At 44.1% G+C, this 18,701-nt stretch overlaps 1 protein-coding gene across 3 annotated transcripts in view; it reads right to left on the bottom strand.

Annotated features, from left to right (window-relative positions):
• LOC427010 (zinc finger RNA-binding protein-like) overlaps positions 1-11,610 on the bottom strand; it is a 108,622-nt gene extending 97,012 nt beyond the window's left edge. For 2 of the 3 annotated variants that reach the window (XM_015300457.4, XM_040655250.2), the window contains exons 1-2: positions 11,536-11,610; positions 11,246-11,330 (exon numbers count right to left, since the gene is read on the bottom strand). In XM_015300457.4, the coding sequence (XP_015155943.1) occupies positions 11,246-11,330; positions 11,536-11,572 (122 nt within the window). In that variant the 5' untranslated portion in view covers positions 11,573-11,610. Of the gene's footprint in view, positions 1-11,245; positions 11,393-11,535 lie in introns of all 3 variants that reach the window. The other variant, XM_003640563.6, reaches the window with a different exon arrangement.
• Between the last annotated feature and the right edge of the window lie 7,091 nt (positions 11,611-18,701).

Genomic DNA, 18,701 nt, shown 5'->3' on the forward strand with positions numbered 1-18,701 from the left:
TTTTTTCCTAAAGCCAAAACATAGCATCATACCAGACACTATGAAGAAAATCAACTCTATCTCAGCTGAAATCAGGACAGATATTTGTGGAGTAATCCATACATGAAGAAAATAAGATGTCCGTAGCAATTATTGTCAGAGAAATTCACTTTCAGAAAAAAAAAAAAAAAAGTCTATTTCCATACAGAACATGAAGCATGTAAAATATAGAAACAATAACAAAAAAAGATTTCCTATAAGCCTTTCTTTTCAGCAGAACTCATTTAATTTAAAAACAATGCGTATAAGCCCAAGGAATACAAAAACACTGATCTGCAGTCTACATACTAAAAACCAACATTTACTTTGTAACTCTAATACTAATCCAGCTTGGTTTAGAGCACTGGAAGATCTCTCTCTACAAAGAAAGAACATTCTGTCATGGTTTTCTAATTTTTGGTTATCGGTATTACACATCATAACATCATGTCGTGCACTGGGAGTTAAAGAGTTAACGCTCCAATGGTCCTGGGTCCCCCCACCACGCTAGTCGAGGAAACCGGTCGAACCAGGTCGAACCATTCCGTAAACAGTTGACATTCTTGGTGGAGAATGCGGGGAATGGTATGTTTCTGTGGATTAGATGGCCTGGCACATCAGAACCACAGAAATATAAGGCACTGGTGGACACTGCTGCACAGTGTACTCTGATGCCCTCGAGTCATGAAGGAACAGAATCAAGTCATATTTCTAGGGTGACTGGGGGTTCCCAAGAGTTCAGTATGTTGGAGGCTGAAATAAGCCTCACTGGGAAAGACTGACTAAAGCATACTATTGTGACTGGCCCAGGGGCTCCATGCATACTGGGTATTGATTACCCCAGAAGGGGATATTTTAAGGATCCCAAGGGGTATCAATGGGCTTTTGGAATAGCTGCTTTAGACACAGTAGGTGTTAAGCAGCTGTTGGTTTTGCATGGCCAGTCAGAAGATCCGTCTGTTATGGGGTTGCTATGAGTGCAAAAGCAACAGGTACTGATTGCTAAAAAAGTGGTGCACAGATGGCAGTAACATATCAACAGGGATTCCTTGCTCTGCGTTATAAGTTGATTCATCGACTAGAGAGTCAGGGAGTGATCAGCAAAACTCACTCATCTTTTAATCGTCCCATATGGCTAGTGTGTAAAGCCAGTGCAGAATGGAGGCTGACGGTAGACTACCGTGGCCTGAATGAATTTACACCCCCACTGAGTGCCGCTGTACCGGACATGTTAGAACTCCAATATGAATTGGAGTCAAAAGCAGCCAAGTGGTATGCCACCACTGACATTGCTAATGCCTTCTTCTCCATTCCATTGGCCACAGAATGTAGGCCACAGTTTGCTTTCACCTGGAGGGGTGTTCAGTGTACTTGGAACCTTCTGCCCCAGGGATGTAAACACAGCCCAACCATTTGCCACAGGTTGATCTAAATTGCACTGAAACAGGGTGGTGCTTCTGAGCACCTGCAGTATATTGATGATATTGTTGTGTGAGGCAACACAGCAGGGGTACTCTTAAAGAAATGAAAGAGAATAATCCAGATCCTCCTGTGAGCTGGTTTCGCTATTAAGCGAAACAAAGTGGAAAGGATCTGCAAAGGAAATTCAGTTCTTAAGCATAAAGAGGCAAGATGGACGTTGTCACGTACCAGAGGACGTGATCAACAAAATTGCTGCTATGCCTCCACCCACTAGCAAGAAAGAGACATAATCTTTTCTGGGTGTACTGGGCTTTTGGAGAATGCATGATCCAGGAGCACCTCTCCTATGAGGAAAGGCTAAGGGAACTGGGATTGTTTAGCTTGGAGAAGAGAAGGCTCTGGGGAGACCTCATTGCGGCCCTTCCAGTACTTGAAGGGAGCATATAAACAGGAGGGAGAATGGCTGTTTACGAGGGTGGATAGTGATAGGACAAGGGGGAATGGTTTTAAACTGAGACAGGGGAGGTTTAGGTTGAATATTGGGATGAAGTTTTTCACACAGAGGGTGGTGACACACTGGAACAGGTTGCCCAAAAAGGTTGTGGATGTCCCATCCTAGGAGGCATTCAAGGCCAGGCTGGATGTGGCTCTGGGCAGCCTGGTCTAGTGGTTGGTGACCCTGCACGTAGCAGGGGGGTTGAAACTAGATGATCATTGTGGTCCTTTTCAACCCAGACCATTCTATGATTCTATGAAACTACAGCCCCATAGTAAACCCCCTTTATCAGGTGACATGGAAGAAGAAAAATTTTATGTGGGGCCCTGAGAAGCAGCAGGCTTTTGAGCAAATTAAAAAGGAGATAACCCATGCCACGGCCCTGGGGCCTGTATAGATGGGACAGGATGTAAAGAACATCCTCCATACTGCTGCTGAGCAGAAAGGTCCCACTTGGAGTTTGTGGCAAAGAGCCTCAGGAGAGACCCGAGGCCGACCCCTTGGATTCTTGAGTGGAGCGTACAGGGGCTCCAAAGAGTGCTACACTCCAAATGAAAATGAGATCTTAGACGCATATGAGAGGGATCGGGCTGCTTCCTAAGTAATAGGTGCTGAAACCCAGCTCCCTCTAGCACCCTGACTGCCACTGCTGAACTGGATTTTTAAGGGAAAGGTTCCCTCCACCCATCATGCTACTGATGCCACTTGAAGTAAGTGGATTGTGTTGATTATGCAACAAGCTCGGATGGGGAACCTCAGTCATCCAGGAATCCTAGAGGTGATTATGGACTGGCCCTCCTGAAGGCAAAAAGCTTGGAACATCACCACCAGAAGGATTGTGTGCTAAAGGAGCCCCACCATACAATGAATTACCAGAAAATGAAAAGAAATTTGCCCTGTTCACAGATGGATCATGTTGTATTGTGGGGAAGCATCGCAGATGGAAAGCTGCTGTGTGGAGCCCTACATGACAAATTGCAGAGGCCATGGAAGGAAAAGGACAATCAAGTCAATTTGCAGAGGTAAAGGCTGTCCAACTGGCCTTAGATGTTGCTGAACGGGAGAGGTGGCCAATGCTTTATCTTTATACTGACTCATGGATGGTGGCAAATACCTTATGGGGGTGGTTACAGCAGTGGGAACAAAACAACTGGCAACAAAGGGGTAAACCTATTTGGGCTACTGAACTACATTGTTCATTGCTGCTCAAATAAAGAATATGGTTGTAAAGGTGTATCATGTAGATGCTCATGTGCCCAAGTGTCAGGCTACTGAAGAAAAACAAAATAACTGCCAGGTAGATCGAGCTGCCAGAATTAAGGTGGCTCAAATAGACTTGGACTGGCAAAGCAAGGGTGAATTATTTCTATCTCGGTGGGCCCATGAAACCTCTGGCCATCAAGGAAGAGATGCAACATACAAATGGGCTAGAGACCGAGGGGTAGGCTTAACTATGGACACTATTGCACAGGTTATTCATGACTGTGACACATGCGCCAGAACTAAACAAGCCAAGAAGATGAAACCTCTCTGGGGGGAAGGGCGATGGCAAAAGCATAAATATGGGGAGACGTGGCAGGTTGATTATATCACATTGCCACGATCTCACAATGGTAAGTGTTATGTGCTCACCATGGTGGAGGCAACCACTGGGTGGCTTGAAACATATTCAGTACCCCATAATTCCACCCGAAGCACCATATTAGGTCTCGAGAAACAAGTTCTATGGCAATATGGCACTCCAGAAAGAATTGGGTCAGATAATGGGACTCATTTTAAAAATTGCCTTCTGAATACTTGGGCCAAAATCATGGCATTGAGAGGATTTATCATATCCCCTATCATGCACCAGCTTCTGGTAAAATCGAATGATACAATGTATTGTTAAAAACTGTGTTGAAAGCAATGGGTGTCCTAACATTTAAGCACTGGGAGAAGCATTTGGCAGAAGCTACCTGGTTGGTCAACACTCGAGGATCTATCAATTGTGATGGTCCTACCCAGTCCAGCTCCCTACGTTCTGTAGAGGGAGATGAGGTTCCTGTAGTACATGTAAAGAGTACGTTGGGAAAAGCAGTTTGGGTCTTTCCAGCTTGCAGAAAGGGCAAACCTCTCCGTGGAACTGTTTTTGCCCTGGGACCTGGGTCCACTAGGTGGGTGATGCAGAAAGATGGGGATGTTCAATGTGTACCACAAGGGAATTTGATGTTGGGGGAGTGCAGTCGGTAATTCCATGTATATATATGTGTGTATGCATGTGTTTAATGCTTGTTCATTATCATTTGTTTCTATACATTAAGCATGATGTAGTGATGTGGAATAAGGGATGGAATGTCATGGTTTTATGATTTTTGTTATCGGTATTCCACATCATAACATCATGTAGTGCACTGGGAGTTAAAGCTCCAATTCCCGGTACCTGTATCAGATGAGAAGAGCTACATCCCCCAGAGGACTGTTCACTTTTCTGTTACTGTTTCCACTCAGAGGGAAAGATAAAAACCGTTCATAGATCACTTGCCCTTCCCTCTTTTCTCTTCTGGTCAGCCTGGCTAGAAGTCTTGCTTCAGCATTAGAGAAAGGCCTTCGGGTTTCGGACTTTCCCTCTCATTGTATTTATTATCTTCAATTATAATTATATTGTATTATATTGTATTGTAGTGTGTTATCTTGCATTCCAATATCTTATTTAGTAAATTAGTTTGTTTCTCCTCAGATCATTGCTGCTGCTTTGATTTTAGGCCCATCTCTCTACCCTTTATCCCTTTGCCCTTTCTTTACCCTTTTCCCGAGGCATGGATCTGTGGGTCCCCCTGCCCCGCTAGTCACGGAACCTGGCCAAACCAGCCCGTAAACCATTGACATTCTTACATTTTTAGTTTAGTTCTATCTTTCTGAAGAACACTATTCTGATAACAAATTTAAGGTCAGGAGAAAAAAAAAAAAAAGGCTCTACCTAAATTACCAGATTTCTCAGAAATGACAATTTCTAAATTGAGTTTATTTCTTAAGTTTCCCCAGATTTAAGCTTAAAACCATCAAACTCCTTTTGAGATTACAACTACTAAGAACTTAACTGTAGCATTAACAGAAACATCTCCCCAAATGCTTGGTTCTTACAGACATGAGCCTGCTGCAAATTTAAATGAGTTGGCAGACTTCCCTCTTACAAACAACAAAGGCTCCTTGTGATTACTGAGGAACTGAACTGAGGTACTCAACTGTACCTCCCCAGTTACCATCACCTCCTCCGACTCCCCATCAGCACCAGCATACAGCCCACGTTAACAAACCCAGAGCTTCTTATTGCCTTCCTGATATCAGCATATCTCATTTGAGGGTGGCACCTCAGGTTTGGAGATAAGTCTATCAAAGTCTTTGCACAAAGAGCAATAGCTTATTGGAGGTTTCTTGTGTACACTAAGCTAGAATAGCACGTTTAAGATCGCACTTAAGACTAGTCATAGATTGAGCAAAGGAGAATCAGCACCATAAAACTTGATCATATCAACAAGTCCCTTTTACTAAAAATGCATATCCTTTAAGATGTGATCCAACATAAGGCAGCATGGTCATAAAATTCACAGAAAGAAAGCATTTGGTGTTTTTGCACCATGATATAGGTAAATTCACCCCACGATAAAATTATGATTACTTTTGTTCCTCATACATTTTATGAGCTCAGCATGCATAACTCAACCAAAGATGAATAAATGTTTTTCTTGTTTATCTAGTAGTGCATTTTCACTTCAGAATAAGCCATAACTCCTACTCAGTGTTGTCCACCACTATATATCTGTTTAGTGATACTTTAAGCTTGAACTAGTAGGCCTGTGTGGATTACAGCCCAAAGGTCTCAAACACAATGCATTTTTAATCAGCATATGGTTGAAGAGGTAACTGAGGCAGACACTGATGAGACAGAAGCACTAGCAGATGTGAAAAAAAAGAAATGAAAAAAAACAACAAACCTAAACACACACCTCCATCCCTAAACAATTCTCAACACCAAAGATCTCCATCCACAGCATTTCACCGTCCTTTGCTGCTCTGCACCAGTCTTGAATATCCTTTTGCCCAGGGAGGTGGCGGAGCCACTGACCCTGGTGGTGTTCAAGGAATGTTTAGACGCTGTGTTGAGGGACATGGTTAAGTGAGAACTATTGGTGATAGGTGGACAGTTGGACTGGATGATCTTATAAGTCTTTTCCAACCTTGGTGATTCTATGATTCTATGATTCTAACATTGTGCACAGCACCTGAATGCCAGACTAGCAATAATTGCAAGAATTCAATTCCATTTGGCTGCCTACAACACAACATCTTAACCTAAACTCACAGGCACTGTTGATGACTCAAATTATTTCACATTACTGTCTTGTTGAGATATTTGTTCAAGGTTGAAGTTCTGCTTTAAGTTCCAGATGTCCTGTTTATCTATGAAAAGCATACTGGGTGACAAAAACATATTTCATGACTTCAAGACATTCACAAATAAGAACAATAAGAACAGACATCCTTTAGATAGACTATAAATAGAAGCCAGTGCAAAGATGTAACACCATAATGGGATGGAAAGTACAGTGATAGTAGCAGGGTGGCAAAGCCATTGGCTGCAGCAAATGAGAACAAGCCCAAATGCAGCAGCTGTAGACACAGAAACAAAGGAAAAAGGCTGTTTAGCTACAGAAGGCCTCTGGTAGGCAGGGATCTTCAGAGAGATACCCTCACTTCTAGGCATCTATACCAGGCATCTTAAGGAATGGGATATTTCCCTTCCTAAACAGGACTCTTCTCTGGTGGAGCAACCATTGTCCCTTCACTGATATGTCACTGGGCCTAGAATCTTCTGGAGTACTTCTTTCAGTGGTGATGAAGACAGACTACTCCTCTGGCTGAGATAGGTGACCCATAGTGCCACTGTCTGTGCTTGGACCACCCATGCCTCAGGAAGGTGTGTCAGATCTTTCATCCACCCCTAAATTGGCAAGGTCATCTTAACTATAACTTCAGATGTTTGGGTTATTGGCTCTACCGCCCAAAATGCAGAATAGGCAGCCAATAACTGTTTTTCAGTCATGCTGTACCTCTCTTCTGCTTCATGCCAGCCCTGAGACCAGAACCCAACTGGGGTTCAAATGGAATTTTGGTGCTGCCATAGGCCCCAGCCGAACCCATCCTGAGTTAAATGGACATCAAGTTTGGCTGTAAGGGTGAGATTGAATATACCCAGTACCTGGGCCTGTTTAACAGCTAGTTTTGTTTGCTGGAAGGCCTCTTGTTCCATTCTCCCCCAGTCCCATTTTTGGCCTTTTGCTGTGAGCCAATACAAAGGCCTCAGCAGCTGCACTAAGTGGGGGATAAAGGAATGCCAGTACCCCAATATATCCAAGAATTCTTGCAGCTGCCTTGGCATGGTAGTGACCAGGTATGCGTGAACCTTGTCTATTATTGCACTGGGTAGTACTTTGGTCTTTCCTGACCAAACTACACCCAGGAATTTCACTGACAAGACTGGACAATAGGTTGGTGAATGCATGTACCCTTGAGGCAGGACCTGAGAAGCCCACTGCCTGCATCCCCATGTAAATGCAAACTAATCTTGTGATTCTTCAGCAATTAGAATACTGAAGAATGCATTTGCCAAGTCTAGAACACAATGGTAGGTTTCTATCTTCCTACTCAATGTATCCATCAGGGAGTCAATATTGGGTACAGCTGTATGAATGGGCAGCCTGACTATCTCTGTAATCCACTATCAATCTCCATGTGCTGTCTGACTTCCATGCTGGCCACATAGGGGAATTATATAGGCTTTGTGCAGGTCTTATGATCTCTACATTCTTTAGTTCCTGCACCATTCTGGGGATTTTCTCTTCCCCCCCCCCCCCCCCCATGAGTCTATACTGTTTAGTATTAAGTAACCCAGTGCAGATTTGGCAAGCAAATAGGCTCACATTTCACATGGCCTCTTAATATTGCCTGCACCACCTGGATACTAATACATCTCTCTCTCTCTGTCTGAACTCTCCTACAGTTGTCTGGAGAGTCAGACCCCGTACTCTATCTGTGCCTAATGTATACTCCAGGACTGGGGCAACAGACACCTTATACTCCCAGGGTGGGAGATGCCCAACCTCAACCATGTCTGGATTACAGGGATGGTCTGTGCCCCAAACCCACTAATTATCACTCTATCTCCCTGGAATTTGGTTGGATCACCATAAAGAATTGACATTTCTGCACCTGTGTCAATTAGTGCCATAACCAGCAATATGTTCTTTTGGGACCAAAAAAAAAAAAAAAATCAATTCAACATAGGGCCTTTGGTCCCAACTGGGGGCTCTAGGTGCAGGGGGGCTGGCATCCCATCATGCAAGCAACCGCACAAGTGCAAATTCTTTTTCCTCGGGTGGCTTGGGTCACCTGAGGAGGGTTTTTCCTTTTATTGGAAAATAGGAAATCTTCCAAGTTCCACATTCATTCACACCCCTGATTTTCGGGGATATTTTGAAACTTTTCTTTTTCCTCCAACTGCCTCTATAGCTGGAGGAGGACATGATTGGACTGGCAATCAATTATGCAAATTGAACCCCAGCCTGGATAAAGTCATTAAGCATCTGGTTTCAGGACACCCATATGGGTCCTGATTGAGGAGTCCATGGGGCAGGTCTCTTAGTTGTAGTTATGGGGAGATAAATATCTCTGCCCCTTCCAATGTTTGGAATAGTGCACCTGGTCCAAAGGCACTGTTTTCCCCAGATCAGCCACCAATTGGGCAGCTTGTTGGATGATGGCCTCCAAGGCCACTAAGGGGTTCAGTTTGGACACCAGTGTGCCATACTGGTGGGGAGGGACTTGTTGTAGTATGAAGTCCCTCATTCCTGCCAAAAACTTAGCCAGGTCTGCATTCTTGAATGCGTCATCATAAATGGCCTCCTTCATTCCCAGTTCTCTAATATAATTTTGGAGTTCTTCCATTGAGGTCCATAAACCATTATTTATTAGTACATCACTTTTGTTCAGCTATGTGATTCTACATGCCATCATTATCCACTGAATTAGAAAATGGTTCTTGTATTGTATGTATTACCATCGTACACAGCCTCTGTCTGAGGGCTGGATGTGTTTTAATAGATACCAGTTTGGAAATCTCGGGCCCATTAATTGCCACACTTTCAGCCACCACGTCCCATAATCTCAAGAACCAGGCTGGTATGCTCTCTCAGGGTCTTGGTTCCATGAGTTCAGCAGCTGTGTATGGGCACACCATTACATGTAATGTGGTGTGGGCAGGGGGCCACTCTTCAGGTGCCAACCCCGCTGATCTATCCTGGATTTTCTTTGTCTTTTGAGTTATTAGCAGTCTTATTTCTAGGGGATCTGAGGTTCCCAGATCCTCTAGTTGGATTTCAGTCTGTTTGGCTTTCTTTTTGTTCTTAGATTCAACTAGGATCCAAGGATCCTGCTGATCTAAATTCTTTTCCCCTTCTAATGATATAAGCCTTAATTTCAAAGGGAAAGTTCTATTTGAAGGCGAGGCAGTTTGTCCCATCAAAGATGTAGCTTTATTTTCCAATTGTCTAATATGGGCTTTTAAGAGCTCATTTTCATCTTTTTAATTCTTCCTCACAGGAATGATATGCATTAATAGTAGCAGCATTGCTGTAGCATGGCCGCTGCTACTATTTCCTCAGTTGTCAAACAATTTTGGCCTAATTTATTTATGAAGTGAGCCATTTTTGAAGGGGATTTAATAATGGGACCATTGTCCCTTATAGGTCCCCATTCTTCAATAATCCGTGCAGAACATAGCCACAGGGAACCCAGGAGTTCCTCTTTCAGTTTATTAGTGGTCCCAGTGACCATCCAATGCACCATTTTTTTTTTAGATAATTCATCCTAATTAAGTATTTGGCTGGCTCACAAAGTGTAACACTATAATATGATGGAAAGTACAGAAATAAAAGCAGGATCTGAAAGTCTTTGGCTACAGCAAATGAGAACAAACTCAAATGCAACAGCTGTAGACACAGAAACAAACAGAAAAGGCTACTCACCTTTGACAGGCCTCAGGTAGGCAGGGATCTCCAGAGAGTGATCTCTCTCATCTCCACTGCCAACCCTTAAATGAGGTCTGGGAAGGGGTGGATCCTGGCTCCACTCCTTCCAGTCACTCAGGTGCACTGCATGCACCTGAGCTTCCCTGGATTGGCCCAGCCTTTTCAGCAGGTGCTCAGTCACTGGTTCAGGCTATGACTTAGGCATTTCCTCTACAAAAGATTTCTGGAGATTTCCCACCTTGCACCCTATACAGAATAAAGCAATATCTCCTCTCTAAACACTTAGACTTTTGAATGTTCTTCAGGAGATTTAACACTGACAACTTGCCTCAGTTTTATAGTTTTTTCACGACATCATATGATATGGAACATCCCTTTAGCCAGTTTAGGTCAGCTGTACTGGTTCTGTTCTGTTACTGGCAGGACAACATGAGGAGCTGAAAAACTGAAACATCCTTGGCTCTGTACAGCACTGCTCAGCAACAACTGAAACATTGGTGTGTTATCAACACACTTTTTCTCCTAAAGCCAGAACATAGTATCATACCAGACACTATGAAGAAAATCAACTCTATCTCAGCTGAAACCAGGATACTATTCAACACAGAGTAAATTACAATGATTTTTCTATCTCCATGAAAGAATAGATGCACAGTTTTGAGAATCATTACAAGACCTCCATAAAACCACCCTCCTCAAACTACATCAGATTTGATTAGCTAGTTAACAGCAGCACAAATTTGCATTTGTCTGTAAATAAGCTAGTATAATTTTAACCAACATTAAAAAGGATTTTGTCCTCCCACACTGACAGAGGTGGAGGCAACAACTTGGGAAGCAAGCCCTGCCTTCCCTGAAGCTGAAGAAGGGCCTGGGGTGACAGACAATAACTCACTGGTATTGCTGACTATAAGCGACTATTTTAATTTAAGGGTTTGGGGACTCCATAAAACTGTTGATTCCCTTCCACTTCCACGGTGCCCAGCTCCACCTCCCCACCCTCACACCACGGGGATGCGGTAAGGTTTGTACCAACCGGATAAGAAAACCTGCGGGCAAGGCAGATGAGAAGGAAGGTCCCCGGCACGGCCACCCAGAGTGGGGGCGCAGAGGAGGCCCCGACTCGGAAACAGCGCTAGGCACTCAGCCCCCTAGGGCAGGGAGGTCCCATTCGGGGACACGGCACCAAAGGCACAGTAGGGAGAGCAGGCTCGGAGCCGGGGCAGAGAGGGGTAGCGGCGGTTACCTATATTGAGCAGCAGCCCCGCTATGGGTGAATCCAAAGTAGTTGCCGGTGGCCATTTTGGCATCTTCTCCCAGCCGGCTGGGTACTGTGGCGACGATATTCCAGAGGCGGCGGCGGCAGCAGCGGTTGGGGCCGTGACAGGAGGCCCAGCAGGAAGAAGTGGGGGGAGAAAAAGAAGGGAAACAGAAAAAACATGCGAGAGTCAGGTCAGACATGACGCCTCAGAATCCCCGCCGCCTCACAGCCGTCCCCCACCCACCCACCCACGGACCCCAAGCAGTGTTACTTACCATAGGTAAACGAAACTACCGGGCATATAGGAATCATGAGTCCGAGCTGGCGGCGGAGACGGAGGCGGAGGCGTCGTCTGAACTCCTCCCTTCCTCTTCCTCTTCTCACCGCCGCGCAGCGCTAACTCGCTCCCCCTCCCCCCACCACCTACCTATGGCAGAGCGCGACCAAACCGGAACTGATATACAAGCATAAAATGTCAGAGAAACCGCTGGGAGTGGTAGGCCGGCCCGTAGCTACACTATCTCCCCATGCCCGCAAATGAACGCGTTTGGTATCGTGGGAGCCGCTGCCGCACTGAGCGGCTCAAGCAGGTGCACATGCACCAGATGCTTTTTGGAGCTGCATTCTTCCACTATCTCGAGGTCTAGGTGTGAGGGAGTACTGCATGTACCACTTTCCTGGCTCATTCCTCCTTCCATTATTTCATGGTTTGTGCCCATAATTGCACCACAGCCATACTTGTGAACTTACATGGTAAATATAAGGCCGATTCTCATCCTTGCCTACATTGGTACAACACACTGTAGTTGGTAACACAAGTAGCAAAAGTCTGGGTGAAAGGGATCACCACCAACCTTGCCCTGTACCAATATTTGTCCCTATGTATATACTGGACATGTCAGTACTGACTGGCTTTCCCACCCAAGCATGTTATCAGCTGAAGTCTGACATGCAGAGCAAGTACCTCATTACCATTTGTGCAAGGCCATGCAGCCAGAAGGCAGAACACGTGCACAGAGCTCACAGCAAGACCCAGGACTAGCTTAATTTGCAGCAAGTAAGTTCTAGGCCCAGATGAATCTGAGGGCACACCACTACAATCACACAGATGAAGAACAAGGTTAAAAAAAAAACAACACCAATGTGCACATCGTCTGACCTGTCCCCAAGGTGCTACAGCAGGTGCATGTCCACAAAATTGTGCAATGGTTCCCACATGCTTACTGTACACACAAGGTAAAGACTCGCACATACAGGATCCACTTATCTGACAGGGAGCAGTGGTCCATCAGATTGCTCCTAAAAACTGCTGGGCACTACATTGCAGGCCATGCAGCCACCCCCTGGTGACCAAATGTACACTGCAGTTCTGTGCTTCATGTGTTTCACCTTTAGGCAATCCTTCCCTCTGAACAATAGATGCTTCTCAAAACTCTGAACACAGCAAAACTCAAATACTTCTCATTTGTGTGCTTTGCACTATGACATGCAGTTTTCATAAACTGATTGAAGCTCATAAAACACTCACTTCTGGATTAATTCAGAAGTGATCATTTCATAGTTAATTGTTTTTCATAAGCCCCACCTATCCAAAACATCCCTGCTTGGGATCTCCTACTGTTCTCACAGAGACACGGGTTTTCCTTATCCCAAAGTACAAGCAGTCTTCTTAGGCAGTAAAGCTTCAGAAATATTTCTGTTCGGAAAACAAATGACAAAAGGAAAATAATTTATCATCTGAAGTTCACATTATTGCAGCTTCTTTTTATTTTGCAAGATATTTAATAGCATTATGAAACAGGGAATTTACAAGAGTTAGTTAAAAGCGCACACCTCTAATTTTTGGTATTAACTTCTTGTTTTTCTGTTATTGAACTAAAAACAGGCCATACTGAGATACTTTCACTTCATAGTGAAAACTATGCAGACCTCATGGATCCCCTTCTAGAGAACTCATTCCCCAACCTCCCTTTATTCTAATTTCAGAAACAGTCTAGAATTTGATGACTTCTGGATATTATCTCCACTTGAGACACATTTATCCTGCGGGCCATGTATCACAATTTAGTCTGGTTTCTGTGACAAGTGGGCAAAGCATCCCAGGGAGAGAAGGGGGGGAAAAAGGGAAGAGGTAGGAAAATGGGCCTGGATGAAGGAAAATGGCAGCAATAAGCTAAGGGGAAAACAACAGCAAAAAAAAAACATCTTCGTTTACTAAATACAGTAGCAGAACGTGAGATAATACAATATGGAATTGAATTCAATTGGAATTGAAGCTAAGAAATCAAATAACATGAGAAAAAGAGTTTCCAAAACTGAAGTCCTTACTCTAATGCTGTAGGTAAAGCAGCTAGGGAGCAAAGAGGGGAGTCTTGTGACTCCAAGTCCATTTTATCTTTCCCTCCAAACAGAAAAATGAAGTCTTCTAGTTGTAGTTCATTCTTCTCTTCCAAGATCAAGAGACCCGAACTATCAACAATATATGGAACTGCAGTATTAACACTTTAACTCCCAGTGCACTGCATGATGTTATGATGTGGAATACTGATGAAAAACCATGAAACTGACACCGTGTTCGATGATAACCCAAGATGTTTAGTTTTAAGCAGTTTATTAAAAGGTGCCTTCTCTGAGAACCACAGAAGCTGATCACTCACCTACAAATTTTCAAATGGAATGTATTGAGTTGCAGTCAGATATGCAACTCAAAGAAAAATCTGATCATGTCTGTTTTAGTTTAACCCAGCAGGTGGCTTAGCACCACGCAGTCATTTGCTCCCTCCCTACCTTCCAAGTGGAATGAAGAACAGAATCAGGAAAAGAAATAGTTAAAAAAACATAGTAGAAAAAGGATAATAACTATGACAATACATATATGAATACATATAACGAGTGATGCACAAGCAATAGCTCACCACTTACTTACCAATGCCTAGGTAGCCTCCCAAGCAGCAGAAAAGTGTGAGATGAACTCCCACCTCCTTCAAAATTCCTTCCACACACTATCATAAAGTACAGTGTAACAGTAGAGGGTCCAGACAATAGGAAGATATTTACAAAAGAAAAAAGAGAAATACTCACCCACCTTAGGTGGCCTAGGCTCACAGAAAAAAAAAAAAACCACAGAAAAAGAATACCTAGAAAAAGATCCTTCCACGTTGACAGTCAGCCCTTAAATGAGGTCTAAGAGAGGTGAAGCCAAGCTCCATCCCTTCTGGTCACAGAGGTGAATTGCCTTCACCTGTGTTACCAGGGCTGACCAGTCTAGTCTCCAGGTGCTCAATCAGTGGTTCAAGCTGTGACACAACAGTTCCCATACACATGGAATATCCCTTTAGACAGTTTAAGTTAGCTGCCCTAATTCTGTTCCCTCCCAGCTCCTTGGCCCCTTCATTGAGAATGGCCTTGGCTCTGTATATGGCTTAGCAACTATAAACATTGGTGTTATCAACATTGTTTTTCTCCTAGAACCAAATTAACATCATACCAGACACTCTGAAAAAAACAATTCTATCCCAGCTAAAACTAAAAGAATATCCACCCCTTATTCCAAACTATTTACATGTTCAGATCCCACAATTTCCATACATACTAATTATAATCACTAATCTTGCTTATTTTTTTAATAAATACACACACATTATTACCATAATCTATGGACTATACATCTTAAATGTACTTAAATGTAGTACATTATCTTCCCCTCTGAACACAAAGTCCCCTGGGGTATGTAGTTCCCCTTCTCTTCTGAGAACCAGGTATCCGGAAAGTTGTCAGCCCACAAAACTGGAGTATTAACTCTTTAATTCCCTGTGCTTTACATCATGTTATGAAGTGGAATATCGAAAAGAAAAATCATAAAATCATGACATTCCACCCCTTATTCCACATCACTACATCATGCTTAATATATATACATGATACAAACAGTAATTAAAATGCATTACACACACATATCTATATACATATATATACATGAAATTAATGACAGCACTCCCCAACATCAAATTCCCTTGAGGTCCACATTGAACATCCCCATCTTTCTGCATCACCAACAAAGTGGACCCAGGTCTCTGAGCAAAAACAGTTCCACAGAGAGGTTTGCCCTTTCCAGAGGCTGGAAGGACCCAAACCACTTATCCCAACATGCTCTTTACATGTACTACAGGGACCTCATCTCCCTTGACAGTATGTAGGGAGCTGGACTGGGTAGGACCATCACAATTGATAGATCCTCGAGTGTTGACCAACCAGGTGGCTTATGCCAAATGCCTCTCATGGGCCCACTGAGCTAGAAATAATTCAGCCTTGTTTTGCCAATCCGAGTCTATTTGAGCAACCTAAATTCTGGCAGGTAGATCTATGTGATGGTTATTTTCCTGTTCTTCCGTAGCCTGACTCTTGGGCACATGAGCATCTACATGCCGCAGCTTTACAACCATATTCTTTATTCAGACAGCAATGACTTTCCACAGTTCAGCAGCCCAAATATGCGTACCCCTTCATTGCCAGTTGTTTTGTTCCCACTGCTGTAACAGCCCCATAAGGCATTTGCCACCATCCGTGAGTCAGTGTAAAGATAAAGCATTGGCCACCTCTCCCGTTCAGCAACATCGAAGGCCAGCTGGACAGCCTTTACCTCTGCAAATTGGCTTGATTGTCCTTTTCCTTCCGTGGCCTCTGCAACTTGTTGTGTGGGCTCCACACGGCAGCTTTCCATCTGTGATACTTCCCCAAAATATGACACAATCCATCTGTGAACAGGGCAAACTTCATTTCCTTGTAATCGATTGTATGGTGGGGCTTCTTCAGCATGCGATAGCTCTTCTCCTGGCGATGTTCCAAGCTTTTTGCCTTCAGACCAGTCCATGATCACCTCTAAGATTCCTGGACGACTGAGGTTCCCCATTTGAGCACGTTGTATAATCATTGCAATCCACTTGCTCCAAATGGCATCAGTCGCATGATGGGTGGAGGGAACCTTTCCCTTAAACATCCAATTCAGCACTGGCAGTCGAGGTGCTAGAGGAAGCTGTGTTTCAGTACTGATTACTTAGGAAGCAGCCTGAACCCCCTCATACCCATCTAAGATCTCCTTTTCATTTGGAGTGTAGCAATTTTTGGAGCCCCTGTACGCTTGACTCCAGAATCCAAGGGGTCAGTATCAGGTCTCTCCCACTCCAAGTGGGACCTTTCTCTCCAGCAGCAGTGTAGAGGATGTTCTTTACATCCTGTCCTGTCTGTACTGGCCCCAGGGCCACAGCACGGGCTATTTCCTGTTTAATCTGCTCAAAAGCCCACTGCCGCTCAGGGCCCCACGTAAACTTATTCTTTTTCCGCGTCACCTGATAAAGGGGCTTACAATGATGCTGTAGTTTGGAACTTGCATTCTCCAAAAGCCCACCATGCCCTGAAAAGATTGTGTCTCTTTCTTGCTAGTGGGTGAAGACATAGCAGTGATTTTGTTGATCATGTACACTTAGGAACTGAATTTCCTTTGCAGGTCCATTCACTTAGCTTCTCTTAAAAGCAAAACCAGCTTGCAGAAGAATTTGGACTATTGGCTTTCCATTGTTGAAAACTTCCCCTGATGTATCACCACACATAATATCATCAATATACTGCAGGTGCTGGGGGGTACCTCCCTCTTCCCATGTAGTTTGGATCAACCCGTGGCAAATGGTTGGGCTGTGTTTCCATCCGTGGGGCAAATGATTCCAGGTATACTGAACGCCCCTCCAGGTGAAAGCAAACTGTGGCCTGCATTCTGTGGCCAGAGGAATGGAAAAGAAGGCATTAGCAATGTCAGTGGTGGCATACCACTTGGCTGCTTTTGACTCCAATTCATATTGGAGTTCTAACATGTCCAGCACAGCAGCACTCAGTGGGGGTGTAAGTTCATTCAGGCCAGGGGAGTTTGCTGTCAGCCTCCATTCTTCACTGGCTTTACGCACTGGCCATATGGGGCTGTTAAAAGGTGAGCGAGTTTTGCTTACCACTCCCTGACTCTCTAGGTGATGAATCAACTTTTGAATGTGGAGCAAGGAATCCCTGTTGGTGCTGTACTGCCATCTGTGCACTGTTTCTGTAGCAATCGGTACCTGTTGCTCTTCCACTCATAGCAATCCCACAGCAGACGGATCTTCTGACAGGCCATGCAAAACCAACAGCTGCTTAATCTTGTCTGTGTCTACAGAAGCTATTCCAAAGGCACATCGGTCCCCCTTGGAATCCTTGAAATGCCCCCTTCTGAGGTAATCGATACCAAGTACACAGGGAGCCCTTGGGCCAGTCACAATAGGATGTTTTTTGCCAGTCTTTACCAGTAAGGCCTATTTCAGCCTCCAACATAGTCATTTCTTGAGAGCTCCCAGTCACTCCAGAAATATGACTTGATTCTGTTCCTTCATGACTTGAGGGCATCAGAGTACATTGTGCAGCTGTGTCCACCAGTGCCTTATATTTCTGTGGTTCTGATGTGCCATGCAATCAAATCCACATAGTCCAATAAACTTGTTATCCTTTTCTCCCCCTGACTGAGGGCAGTGACCCTCTATTGGTTACCTGTAGTAACTGGAGCAATTGTACTGGTGATCTGTTTTGTACTTCTCTCACCTGTGCTCTTAATACAGCAGTGGGTTTTTTATTCCACTTCTTCATATCTTCTCCATGGTCACATAAGCAACACCACAAGGCAATATGCGATGTCGTCTTACTATTGTCATTTGCTTGAGCAGGAAGGCGTTTGCCTTTAATAGCTGAGATTTTTGATGATACAGGTGAGGTGGAAGGCCCATCACCCTTAATTAGCTTGCTCATTTCCTTCAGTAGACTCCTTTGACCATCCTGATCTTCATCAGTTTTTCTGATATGGGTTTGTCATGATTAATCAACAGAGACAATTCCTCCTCCACTTTATCTAGTCTGTTTGTTACTTTTAAGATGGCTGAAATGGAAGCGTGAGTTGGAGGTGGCTTTTGTTCATAGTTTTGAAGTGTAAGAATCAGTTCAAAAACTGGGGGTCTTCTCTGTTGGTCCTCGTATCTGTCAAATGTTGCTGCTACTGTACCGGCATACCTTTCTGGTGCTGTTCTTGTGAGTTTCTGCCATATATCACGCATACTCCTCGCTCTCTCAGGATCATGATCTTGGCATGGATCATTAGGAACTAACATGGGGTCATACAACACTTCCATCACGGCTGTTTCCCTCAAATACTGGATACCTTATACAGTAGTATTCCACTTTTTCGTCTCAGGCTTCAGATCATCTTTGAAGGAACACTTTTCCCTCATGGCTGCTAACACTCGTTCCTAGAGAGTGGTGGCTCCATCCAAACATCTACTAATCCCTCTGTAAACAGCTGAGTCTCTGGCAATACCTCCTAGTTGGCGCACTTCGTTACCATCGAGAGAGACAATACTGACCCAGCTGTCCCAAC

Source organism: Gallus gallus, chromosome W, assembly GCF_016699485.2.
Source record: "Gallus gallus isolate bGalGal1 chromosome W, bGalGal1.mat.broiler.GRCg7b, whole genome shotgun sequence".
Lineage (NCBI taxonomy): Eukaryota > Metazoa > Chordata > Aves > Galliformes > Phasianidae > Gallus > Gallus gallus.